Raw genomic sequence first — 13,298 nt, forward strand, 5'->3', positions numbered from 1 at the left:
GAGTGCAGTGGCGCAATCTTGGCTCACTGCAACCTCCACTTCCCACCTTCAAGTGATTCTCCTGCCTCGGCCTTCTGAGTAGCTGGAATTACAGGTGCATGCAAATATGCCCAGGTAATTTTTGAATTTTTAGGAGCGACGGGATTTCACCATGTTGGTCAGGCTGGTCTCAAACTCCTGACCTTGTGATCCTTGTGATCTGCCCGCCTCAGCCTCCCAAAGTGCTGGGATTACAGGCATGAGCCACTGCGCCCTGATGTCCCTTTTAAAAAGTACTATGGGCTGGGTGTGGTGGCTCGTGCCTGTAATCCCAGCATTTGGGAGGCTGAGGTGAGTGGATCACCTGAGGTCAGGAGTTCGAGACCAGCCTGACCAACATGGAGAAACCCCATCTCTACTAAAAACAAATTTAGCTGAACGTGGTGGCTCATGCCTGTAATCCCAGCTACTCGGGAGGCTGAGACAGTAGAATCGTTTGAACTTGGGAAGTGGAAATTGCGGTAAGCCAAGACTGTGCCATTGCACTCCATCCTGGGCGAGAGCAAGATTCCATCTCAAAAAAAAAAAAAAAAAAAAGCAACACTATGTAGGCCAGGTGCGGTGGCTCCTCTCTGTAATCCCAACTGCAATCCCAGTAATTTGGGAGGTCGAGGCAGAAGGATCATTTAAGCCCAGAATTTTGAGACCAGCCTGGGAAACATAGTGAAACCCCTTTTCTACAAAAAAAAATACAAAAGCTAGCCAGGCTTGATGGCTCATGCCTGTGGTCCCAGCTACTCGGGTGGCTAAGGTAGGAGGATCGCTTAAGCCTAGGAGGTGGAGGCAGCAGTTAGAGGAGATCATGCCACTGCACTCCAGCCTGGGCAATACAGCCAGACCCTGTCTCAAAATATAAATGAATTAATTACATTTAAACTATTACATGATAACAGAAAGTGATTTTTTTCTCCCACTTCACTGCCCCACTTCCTATTCCACCCTGGGAAAAGGGAAGAGAGTGTCTAACAAGTGAATTAAGACACAACCTTCTGGCTGAATAGGGATTCCAAGTGGAAGCTAACCTCTAAGGCCAAGATTTATAGAATGTACATGTCTTATAGATAGGAATTTTAAAATTATCAATATCATCTGTATAATTTACACAAGTTTTAAGTTATTAAACTATATATATAGGCTGGGCGCGGTGGCTCACGCTTGTAATCCCAGCACTTTGGGAGGCCGGGGCGGGCGGATCACGAGATCAGGAGATCGAGACCATGGTGAAACCCCGTCTCTACTAAAAATGCAGAAAATTAGCCAGGCGTGGTGGCAGGCGCCTGTAGTCCCAGCTACTGGGAGAGGCTGAGGCAGGAGAATGGCGTGAACCCGGGAGGTGGAGGTTGCAGTGAGCCGAGATCGCGCCACTGCACTCCAGCCTGGGGGACAGAGTGAGACTCCGTCTCAAAAAAAACAAAATAATAAATAAATAAATAAATAAATAAACTATATACATAGAAGTCAACATGTCACGACGAATCATATCCAATGAACTCACCCACTCATGTGAACCCAAAGTCCCCCACCCCTTTTTTTCTTTTGAGACAGGGTCTTGCTCTGTTGACCAGGCTGGAGTGCAGTGGCATGATCTCGGCTCACCGCAGCCTGGACCTCCTGGGCTCAAGTGATCCTCCTGCCTCAGCCTCCAGAGCAGCTGGGATTACAGGTGTGCACCATCACACCCAGTTAATTTTTTTTCTTTTGGCAGAGATGGCGGGGGGGTCTCACTATGTTGCCCAGGCTGGCCTCGAACTCCTGGACTCAAGCAATCCCCTTGCCTCAGTCTCCTAAATTGTTGGGGCTACAGGCGTGAGCCACTGCCCTCAGCCCCCCTTTCTTCATTACTGTGCTTCCCTCCGTAATTCTGTACATCTCTCTCATTCTCCCCTTCTCTCTCTAGCTCTTGTTTTCTTTTCTTTTTCCCTGGGATTCTGCTCTTCATTTTGTACCCCTCTCCTCTTCTGCTGTTTATCCCCTTCTTCTCTCTATTCCTTCTCTTCCACCTCTTCTGCTCCATCCTCACAACTTATTTAACCTCTTGTTGCTCCTTCTCCCCAATCTTTCCATCATCCTCAATCTCCATATATTTCTGCCTCTTCTCCCATCTCTGCGCCTTCTCTGCTCTCCCCGTTAAACTATCTCTTCCCTGTTAAATCCCCCTGTCCCCACTCTCTATCACCCCAGATCCCCAGGTGTCCTCCCTGCTGTGGTTCTCCCTCTGCTCTCCTTGCCACCAGCACAACTCTGCTCTTTTTTCCCCCGGCTCCAAACCCCTCGTCCTCTCCCTCACTCTGATGAGCCTCCCTCTTTGCTGCCCCTCTCTCTACCTTGCTGTTCTTCATCTCTCTGTACATCTAGCTTTTCTCTACTTTTCTCCATTTGCTTTTCTCCACCTGTTTTTCGTATCTTTTTTTTTTTTTTTTATTTTTGTTGTCTCTTGGCAAATCCCTCACCCATCCTCTACGCTGCCATCTGTTATGGTCTTTCTCATTCTTCTTTTCTCTGTCTCAGGTTTTCTACCGCTCTCTCAGTCTCCCGATCCCAAAATCACAGGGGGCTTTGGAGTTAGACGCCTGCATCCCGGAGGAGCGCATTTTCCAGGGGCTGGTGCAGGGCACGCAAGAACACCCGGTATCATAGGACAGCCCCGGGCACCTCCCCAGCGCGGGCTCAGGAGAAACGGTGATTACGGAGGGAAGACACCTGGGGAGCATAAGGGCCCCGCACGAGGAGGGAGGTGGGGGGCGACGGCGCCTGAAGACAAGACTGAGAGGAGCCCAGGGCGGGAATCCGCCTGGCGGTAAGAAGTTTAAAAAGTGCGGGTTGGGAGGAGTCAGAAAAAGGTTTTCAGCAGGAAAACTACGCGACGGGAAGTGTATACGTTGCCCTATAGCAGAAAGATTCGGGAAGGGACCAGTCTATGGTGACTTTAAACCCAAAAGGAAGCGACCCCTGGACTCTCACGGGGACTTCTCAATTTGCTCTGGGTAAAGAAAGACGGACCAGAACTTCCAGGTCTATGAGGACCCCACCTCCCAGGTACAGAAGCGCCGGGGACCCGGGAAGCGCAGACTTAACACAACACAGAGCAAAACTCACCCCCGCGGTGGGACCCTCACTCCACGCGATCCGCTTCCGGGTTTGCGAGAATCTGCGCTCTGGAGACAGAAGCCAGGCCTGGGAGGGACCCGCGAGGAGGCGGGCGGGGCCTGGACGAGGTAGGGGCGGGGAGCGAGGCAGAGAGACCTTGCCCTTCAGAACCGACAGGGGGCGGGGCCGGGGCGGGACCTGTGGGTCTCTCAGCCTCGCTCCCAAAGCCTCTGTTTTTCGGGTTTTGGAGGCGAGACTGGCCAGGAAGGCTGAGGCATGATCCAAAGCCCTGGAATTGTCTGGAAGGGGATGCAAACTAAAATATGAAATGCAAAGCCCTGCCTGGGCGGCACGTACGATGTCATGCTGATGACCACAGAACAGAATAGAAATCCTCTCCCTTTCTATTCTCTATTCACTGGGAAAGGAGAGTCCACCCTGTGCTCAGCTTCAGAGACTTCCCTAGGGCCACCGCCTGGGATGCGGGACGGAGTGCTCAGGCCAGGAAAGAGTGAGGTCACCACCTGCTGCTTAAACACAGCAGGAATGCGGGCGCGGTGGCCAGAAGCCTGAGGTCCCAGCTACTCAGGAAGCAGCGGCGGGAGGATCGCTGAGCCTCGGGGTCCAAGCCAGCCTGGGCGACAAAGTAACAACTCCTCCCGCAGCGCTCCCTTGTCTCTATTTTTTTTAACTTTTTTTTAAATAAAATTTTTGATTTTGTGAGATAGGGATCCAACATTATTATTTTTCATGTGGATATCCAGTTAGTTGTCCCAGCACATTTGTGGAAGAGATCTATTACTTTCATTTTTATATTTACATTTTTTCCTTTCTTTTCTTTTCTTTTTTGAGACAGAGTATTTCTCTGTTGAACAGGCTGGAGTGCAGTGGCGAGATCTCGGTTCACTGCAAATTTCGCCTCCCAGGTTAAAGTACTTCTCTTGCCTCAGCCTCCCAACTAGCTGGGATTACAGATGCGCGCCACCAAGCCTGGCTAATTGTTTTGTATTTTTAGCAGATACTGGGGTTTCACCACGTTGGCCGGGCTGGATTCGAACTCCTGACCTCAAGTGATCCACCCGCCTTGGCCTCCCAAAGTGTTGAGATTACAGTCGTTAGCCACCGCGTCTGGCCAGGAAAACTCTTAGAAGTTGCGTCTGCAGCCGGGCGCTGGTTGCTCAGGCCTGTAATCCCAGCACTTTAGGAGGCTGAGATGGGCAGATCAGGAGCTCAGGAGTTTGATGCCAGCCTGTCCAATATGGTGAAACCCTGTCTCTACTAAAAAATACAAAAATTAGCCAGGCATAGTGGTGTGTGACTGTAGTCCCAGCTACTCGGGAGGCTGAGGCAGGAGAATCGCTTGAACCCAGGAGGCGGAGGTTGCAGTAAGCCGAGATCACACCACTGCACTCCAGCCTGGGTTACATTGTGAAACTACGTCTCAAAAAAAAAAAAAGAAAAAGAAGTTGCGTCTGCATACCCCTGGACTCAGGTTGCATGACCACATTCCTTTCAAGGCTCAGAACTATTTAAAAGTCCATACCTTCAAATTGGAATTATTTGATGTTTGAAATATTTAATTTCCTCCTGTGTTACAGGTACCATCTCTCTTGTTGTTTGCCTTTCAAAGAAAGACCCCAAGCCCTTCAGAAATACATCCATGGGTTATTAAGCTGAAAAAAAGTTTAGGTTGTTTCTAAAAAATACCACTTCAGGCCGGGCATGGTGGCTCACGCCTGTAATCCCAGTGTCAAACCACTGAGGCAGGCCGACCGCCTGAGATCGGGAGTTCGAGACCAGCCTGACCAACATGGAGAAACCCCGTCTCTTGTAAAAATACAAGATTAGCCAGGCATGCTAGTGCATGCCTGTAATCCCAGCTACTCTGGTGGCTGAGGCAGGAGAATTGTTTGAACCCGGGAGACAGAGGTTGCGGTGAGCTGAGATCACGCCATTGCACTCCAGCACCGGCAACAAGAGCAAAACTCTGTCTCAAACAAACAAACAAAAAACCTCAGAAGTGAAGGGGGCCTGCCCCTCCACACCTGTGGGTATTTCTCGTAAGGTGGAGACGAGAGACTGAGAAAAGAAATAAGACACGGAGACAAAGTATAGAGGAAGAAAAATGGGCCCAGGGGACAAACGCTCAGCATGCGGAGGACCCGCGCCGGCACTGCTCTCTGAGTTCCCTCAGTATTTATTGATCTCTATCTCTACTCTCTTGGAGAGAGGGATGTGGAAGGACTATACAGTAATGGTGGGGAGAGGGTCAGCAGAAAAACATGTGAGCAAAGGACTCTGTCATAAATAAGTTTAAGGAAAGGTGCCGTGCCCGGATGTGCACGTAGGCCAGATTTATGTTTGACTTTACACAAACATCTGAGTGCAGTAAAGAGCAGTATTTCTGCCAGCGTATCCCACCTCCAGCCATAAGGCGGTTTTCTCCTATCTCAGTAAATAGAATGTACAATCGCGTTTTACTCTGAGACATTCCATTCCCAGGAATGAGCAGGAGACAGATGCTTTCCTCTTATGTCAACTGCAAACAGGCCTTTATCTTTCACTAATCCTCCTCAGTACAGACCGTTTACAGGTGTCAGGCTGGGAGACTGTAAGTTCTTTCCATTCCCACAAGGCCATATCTCAGGCTGTCTCAGTGAGGGGAAACCTGGACAATACCCAGGCTTTCTTGGGCAGAGGTCCCTGCGGCCTTCCACAGTGCATTGTGTCTCTGGGTAACCAAGAATGGAGAATGGCAATGACTTTTACCAAGCATACTGCCTGCGAACACATTTTTAACAAAGCACATCCTGCACAGCCCTAAGTCCATTAAACCTTCAGTCAATACAGCACATGTTTCTGTGAGCACAGGGTTGGGGCTAAGGTTACAGATTAACAGCATCTCAAAGCAGAAGAATTTTTCTTAGTACAGATCAAAATGGAGTGTCTTATGTCTTCCTTTTTCTACATAGACATAGTAACAGTCTAATCTCTCTTTCTTTTCCCCACACAGAAGACAGAGAAAATGAGTTTACAAATTTTCTAAACAAATGTCCTAAGAGACAAAAAAAAAAAAAGAAATCTTTTTTTTTATTTTCAAAGGAAGAATTATACCTTTCATTTATGTCCTTGTTTGTTTGAGACAGGGTCTAGCTCTGTCACTCAGGCTGGAGTGTGGTGGAGAGATTAGAGCTCACTGCGGCCATGAAATACCCGACTCAAGTGATTCTCCCACCTCCGCGCCCTGAGCAGCTGGGACCACAGGCATGCACCACCACACCTGACTCATTTTTTTATTTTTAGTACAGACGACGTCTCACTATGTTGCCCAGGCTGATCTCGAACTCCTGGGCTCAAGCAATCCTCCCGCCTCAGCCTCTCAAAGTGCTGGGATTACAGGTGTGACCCACTGCTCCGGGCCCTGACTTTATTTCCATGAAATACGAAATTATCCTCCACTCCTGGGTGTTAATAGGCAGTTTTGCACACCACCTTTCAGTTTCCATTATGCACTCAAACCCAGGACCTTGCTTAGTTTAATAAGCCGTTCTGCCAGTCCCCGCTGCAACCAGCGCCCCACTCCACCCCTTTACCGAGGTCCCTGCCCCTCTCCCCCGCCCTGCCCCAGCCTGAGGGGAGCTCGCCCCACCTGCAGGATGCGAGACTCTACCTGCTCAAAAAAGGCGCTTTGGATTAAAACAATTTTCAATTTAAGAGGAGAAACTATTCAGCGTTCAGTTCACGTGGTCTACCACAATAAGTTGTTTTACCTTCGATTGTTTGAAATGTTAACTTAAAACGGGTAGGAAGCATCCACGTGATATTAGGGGTAACATCACGGCACAAGAGAATGAATCCACCAATCAGAACCCGGAGGATCCAGTCCTAGAGGGAGAGGATTACAGCAGGAGACATCCATGGCCCAGCTGAGGAGAAAGCCCGAACTCGCCCCCTCCAGGCCTGGCCCTATAGAACCACCCACCTTCCAGAGCCCGCCCCCTAGAGGGCGATAACCCTTTGGTCAGGCTCCTGCCGCAGTCCGGGCCAGCCCCCAGGCAGCCTCCTCCCTTTTGCTCCGCCCCAGGCCCCGCCCCCACAGCGGCCTCCACTCTCTCGCCCCGACCCAGCACCTGTTCAGGCCCCGCCCCCTCAGCGACCTTTTCCCCTCCTTCCTGGTCCCTGCTTAGTTCCAGAACCCTCCCAGACAGGGTCCAGGACCAGCCCATGGTTGTTCTGCATGGAGAGACCGGGGCTGACTCAGGTGAGTGGTTTTTTGTCTTTCTGCTTCAAACATGCCTTTCGTAGCACCCTAGCCCCCAGTCCAGCCACACCAGGAATTTGGGTGCGCCGGGATGTTGAAATCCCCACGCGAGTTTGTGCAGTTGTCAGGGAGTCCCAGCTTTGCCATGGGAAGCTCATAGGCCCGGTGGCTCTGCAGCGTTTGTATCGTTTTAGACCATGTCCTCCCCCTTTCAGGTGGCAAAATCTCGGCTCACCACAACCTCTGACTACTAGGTTCAAGCGATTCTCCTGCCTCAGGCTCCTCAGTAAATGGAATTACAGGCGCCCGCCACCACACCCAGCTAATTTTGTATTTTTAGTAGAGACTAAAAATGTTGGTTACGCCATGTTGGTTATGCTGGTCTCGAAAACCCAATCTCAGGTGATCTGCCCACCTCGGCCTCCCAACATGCTGGGATTACAGGCGTGAGCCACTGTGCCCGGCCTCTATGTAGCTTTTTTTTTTTTTTTTAAGTCTTTGTAGCTATCTTGTTTAGGAATAAAATGGGAGGCAGGTTTGTCTGTCCCAGTTCCCAGCTTGACCTTTCTCTTTGGCTTAGTAATTTTTATTATCCTTTCACAAGCTTGGACAGACATAATGCTTTGACACACTGATATTGCTTTATATAGATTTTCCATAACAATAAAGTCCAAGGGTCTGTCATGAACTGGGTTAGAAGAGACGAGAAGATTCCCAGGAGACTTGGTCTCAAGCAATCCTCCCACCTCAGCCTCCCAAGGTGCGTGGACCACAGTTGTGATCCACTGAACATAGTAGAGTCTCCAGCTCAAAAAACAAAACACAGGTTAAGGTACTCTATCAAGTTACATCATTTGACTTTTTTAATTTTGTTTTTATTTTTTATTTATTTATTTTTTTCTGAGATGGAGTCTCGCCGTGTCACCCAGGACTGGAGTGCAGTGGTGTGATCTTGGCTCACTGCAACTTCCACCTCCTGGATTCACGTCATTCTCCTGCCTCAGCCTCCCGAGTAGCTGGGACTACAGGCACCCACCACCACGACCACCTAATTTTTTGTATTTTTAGTAGAGACGGGGTTTCACCATGTTAGCCAGGATGGTCTCGATCTCCTGACCTTGTGATCCACCCGTCTTGGCCTCCCAAAGTGCTAGGATTACAGGCGTGAGCCACCGTGCCCAACCGACTTTTTCTAATAAAATGTTTCACATATTTATTACCGAACCCAGCCAACCAATGCGTTCATAACAGATTCAGAGATAAAAAAACATATTCCCAATAAAACATGTCCAACTCTCCAGATAGGGGTGACATTTTCAGCTTGATATGGTAGCGTGATTGTGACCTTATTATCAGTTTTCATGCGAATCCACTGGGGAATGGAACAATTTTGCTTTTGTTTCTTGGCCAGGACTTGCTTAATCCTGAAAGTCTTGTGAGAAGACATGGGAAGAAGCGAAGTCAAGCACATACTACGATGACAGAGAGAGGAGCAGGGGCTTGACTTTTTCTTTTTTTTAGACTAAGTTTCTTTCTTTTTGCCCAGGCTGGAATGCAATGGTGTGATCTTGGCTCGCTGCAACCTCTGCCTCCCGGGTTCAAGTGATTCTCTTGCCTCAGCCTCGCGAGTAGCTGAGTTTGGTCCAAATATGAACTAGAAAAGCAGGAACCTGGCCAAAGATGGGGAACTTGAATGTTATTACCTTATTCCTGCTTGACCTTTACTGCCAACACCAACACAAATGGTCAGAGGTCCCTTACGTGAAAATCTTCATGATCTTGTGGGAAAACCCTGATTTTTGTAAAGGCTGCAAAACAGGCTCAAAAATAAATAAAATAAGGGCCAGTTGCAGTGGCTCACGCCTGTAATCCTGCCACTTTGGTGTGGGCGGCAAGCCACCCAGGCACTGAGGCAAGAGACCAAGGACACGAGCTGGTCCAGTATAATAAAATATAAAACAAGAATAGTCATACCAGATATAGATCTTAGATATGATTATATATGAGTATCATTAATCATTAGTTGGTAGTAATTACTCTTTATCCAAATATTATAATAATCCCCACTCTACAATCATAACCTAGGAAAAACCAGGCCATACAGAGATAGGAGCTGAGGGGACACAGTAAGGACTGACCAGAAGACAAGAGTGCGAGCCTTCTGTTATGCCTGGACAGGGGCACCAGAGGGCTCCTTGGTCTAGCGGTGACGCCAGCACCTGGGAAGATACCCATGGCCATGCAGACCGTGGTCTAGCGGTAGCAAAAGGTGTCAAGGAACAACACCCAATACTTAGCAGACCGGAAAAGGGAGTCTCCTTTTCCCCGGGGGAGTTTAGAGAAGACTCTGCTCCTCCACCTCTTGTGGAGGGCCTGACACCAGTCAGGCTTTCCCGCAGTTATGCGGAGGCCTAACCATCTCCCTGTGATGCTGTGCTTCAGTGGTCATGCTCCTAGTCTGCCTTCATGTTCCATCCTGTACACCTGGCTCTGCTTTCTAGATAGCAGTAGTAAATTAGTGAAAGTACTAATAGTCTCTGATATGTAGAAATAATGGCGTAAGCTGTCTTTCTCTTTGTCTTCTCTCTCTCTCTGCCTCGGCTGCCAGGCAGGGAAGGGCCCCCTCTCCAGTGGACATGTGATCCACGTGACCTTATCTATCATTAGAGATGACTCACATTCTTTGCCCTGCCCCTTTTGCTTTCTATACAATAAATAACAGAGCAGCCAGACATTTGGGGCCACTACCGGTCTCCACACATTGGTGGTAGTGGTCCCCTGGGCCCAGCTGCCTTTTCTTTTATCTCTGTCTTGTGTCTTTATTTCTACACTCTCTCATCACCACACACAGGGAGAGACTCACCGACCCTGTGGGGCTGGTCCCTACACTTTGGGAGGCCGAAGTGGGTGGATCAGCTGAGGTTAGGAGCTCAAGACCAGCCTGACCAACATGGAGAAACCCCCTCTCTACTAAAAATACAAAAATTAGCCAGGTGTGGTGGCAGGCACCTGTAATCCCAGCTGCTCAGGAGGCTGAGGCAGGAGAATTGCTTGAACCCAGGAGGCAAAGATTGCAATGGGCCCAGATCACACCACTGCACTACGGCCTGGGTGACAAGAATGAGACTCCATCTCAAAACAAAAAAATAAAAAATAAAAAATAAATAAAAATACAGAAATTAGCATGGTGTGGTGGCATGCATCACTAATCACAACTACTCAGGAGGCTGAGGCAGGAGAATTGCTTGAATGCAGGAGGTGGAGGTTCCAGTGAGCCGAGATCATGCCATTGCACTATAGCCTGGGTGACAAGAGCAAGACTCCATCTCAAATAATAAAAATAAAAAACAGGCTGGGTAAAGTGGCTCAAGTCTATTGGCCAGGCTGGTCTCAAACTGCTGATCTCAAGTGATCTACCTGCCTTGGCCTCCCAAAGTGCTGGGATAACAGGCATGAGCCACCGCACCTGGCCCATTCTTCTTAACATTAACACTTTTTTTTTTTTTTGAGACAGAGTCTCGCTCTGTCGCCCAGGCTGGAGTGCAGTGGCACAATCTCAGCTCACTGCAAGCTCCGCCTCCCGGGTTCACGCCATTCTCCTGCCTCAGCCCCTCCGAGTAGCTGGGACTACAGGCGCCATCCACCACGCCCGGCTAATTTTTTGTATTTTTAGTAGAGACGGGGTTTCATCGTGGTCTCGATCTCCTGACCTCGGGATCCGCCCGCCTCGGCCTCCCAAAGTGCTGGGATTACAAGCGTGAGCCACCGCGCCCAGCCACATTAACACTTTTTATGTCAATTAATGCGTGAACTCAATGTTAAGTCAACTCAAACTCAAGTCAATGTTGAATTGACTCTAATGTCAATTAAAGCTTTATGATTTTTTTATATTCATTTTATATGGAACAATTATCTCAAAAATGAATTCTCTGATGTTCTGCATGGAATGACTACAGACTGAAGACCTTGCCACCCTTACATTTGTAAGATATCTGTCCAGTATGGATTCTCTGATGTCCAATGAGGTGTGAACATGAAGTAAAGGCTTTGCCACAATCGTCACACTTGTGAGGTTTCTCTCCTGCATGAATTCTCCTATGTTTTACATAGGATGAAGCTTGTCTGAAGACCTTGTCACAGTCGTATTTGTAAGGTTTCTCTCCAGTATGAGTTCACTGATGAGCTACAAGTTATGAACGATGTCTGAAAAATTTGCCACATTTATTACACTTGTAGATCTCTCTTCATTATGGATTCTCTAATGATTTGCAATGGCTGTAGCATTACTGAAGATTTTGTGAGAATCATTACATTTGTAAAGTTTCCCTACACTGTTGTGGGAAGTCAGGGACCCAGAACAGAGGGACCAGCTGAAGCCATGGCAGAAGGACGTGGATTGTAAAGATTTCATGGACATTTATTAGTTCCCCAAATTAATACTTTTATAATTTCTTATGCCTGTCTACTGCAATCTCTAAACATAAATTGTGAAGATTTCATGGACACTTATCACTTCCCCAATCAATACCCTTGTGATTTCCTATGCCTGTCTTTACTTTAATCTCTTAATCTTGCCATCTTGTAAGCTGAGGAGGATGTACGTCACCTCAGGACCCTGTAATAATTGCATTAACTGCACAAATTATAGAGCATGTGTGTTTAAACAATATGAAATATGGGCACCTTGAAAAAAGAACAGGATAACAGCAACGTTCAAAGAACAAGAGAAATAACCTTAAACTCTAACCGCCGGTGAGCTGGGCAAAACAAAGCCATATTTCTCTTCTTTCAAAAGCAAATGGGAGAAATATTGCCAAATTCTTTTTCTCAGCAAGAAACATCCTTAAGAAAGAGAATGCGCCCCTAAGGGTGGGCCTCTAAAATGGCCCCCTTGGGTGTGGCCATCTTCTATGGTCAAGACTGTAGGGATAAAATAAGCCCCAGTCTCCCATAGTGCTCCCAGGCTTATTAGGACAAGGAAATTCCTGCCTAATAAATTTTGGTCAGACCAGTTGCTCTCAAATCCTGTCTCCTAATAAAATGTTATCAATAACAATGGTGCCCAAAACTTCATTAGCAATTTTAATTTTGCCCCAGTCCTGTAGTCCTGTAATCTCGCCCTGCCTCCATTTGCCTTGTAATATTCTATTACCTTGTAAAGTACATAATCTCTGTAACCCACACTCTATTTGTACACTCCCTTCCATTTTAAAAATCCCTAATAAAAACATGCTGGTTTTACGGCTCAGGGGGCATCACAGAACCTACCATGTGATGTCTCCCCCGAATGCCCAGCTTTAAAATTTCTCTCTTTTGTACCCTGTCCCTTCATTTCTCAACCTGGCCAACACTTAGGGAAAATAGAAAAAAACCTACAAGACTATTGGGGGCAGGTTCCCTGATATCTGGCACCCACGTGATCTTTCTTTTTTCCATGGATTGCTTGATGGTGAATAAGTGTTGACTGTCCAGTAAAGGCTTTGCCACACTCCTTACACTTGTAGGGTTTCTCTGCAGTATGAACTCTCTGATGTTTTGCAAGGCTTGCTTTTTGATTAAAAACCTTACCACATTCATTACACTTGTAAGGTTTCTCTCCAGTATGAACTCTGTGATGTTGTGCAAGGATTCCTTTTTGATTAAAAACCTTCCCACATTTATTACACTTGTAAGGTTTCTCTCCAGTATGAACTCTCGTATGGTTTGCAAGGCATGAATCACTCCGGAAAGCTTTGTCACAAACCTTACATTTGTATGGTTTTTCTCCAGTATGAATTCTCCTATGTCTTTCAAGGTGTGATCTGCGACTGAAAACTTTGTCACATTCTTCACATTTGTAAGGTTTCTCTCCAGTATGAAGTCTATGATGACGTGCAAGGTTTTCTCTTCTACTAAAAACCTTGCCACATTC

General features: G+C 47.6%; 1 protein-coding gene across 2 annotated transcripts in view; it reads right to left on the reverse strand.

The window, feature by feature from the left end:
- The window catches only part of LOC100601622 (putative protein ZNF321), a 144,796-nt gene that overhangs the window by 11,433 nt on the left and 120,065 nt on the right, over positions 1-13,298 (reverse strand). Inside the window, exon 1 of one of the 2 annotated variants that reach the window (XM_030821258.1) lies at positions 6,897-6,957. In XM_030821258.1, coding sequence (XP_030677118.1) covers positions 6,897-6,939 — 43 coding nt within the window. In that variant the 5' untranslated portion in view covers positions 6,940-6,957. Of the gene's footprint in view, positions 1-3,135; positions 3,197-6,896 lie in introns of those variants that run through there. The other variant, XM_004089417.3, reaches the window with a different exon arrangement.

The sequence above is a fragment of the Nomascus leucogenys genome, chromosome 10, assembly GCF_006542625.1.
Source record: "Nomascus leucogenys isolate Asia chromosome 10, Asia_NLE_v1, whole genome shotgun sequence".
In the NCBI taxonomy this organism is placed as follows: domain Eukaryota; kingdom Metazoa; phylum Chordata; class Mammalia; order Primates; family Hylobatidae; genus Nomascus; species Nomascus leucogenys.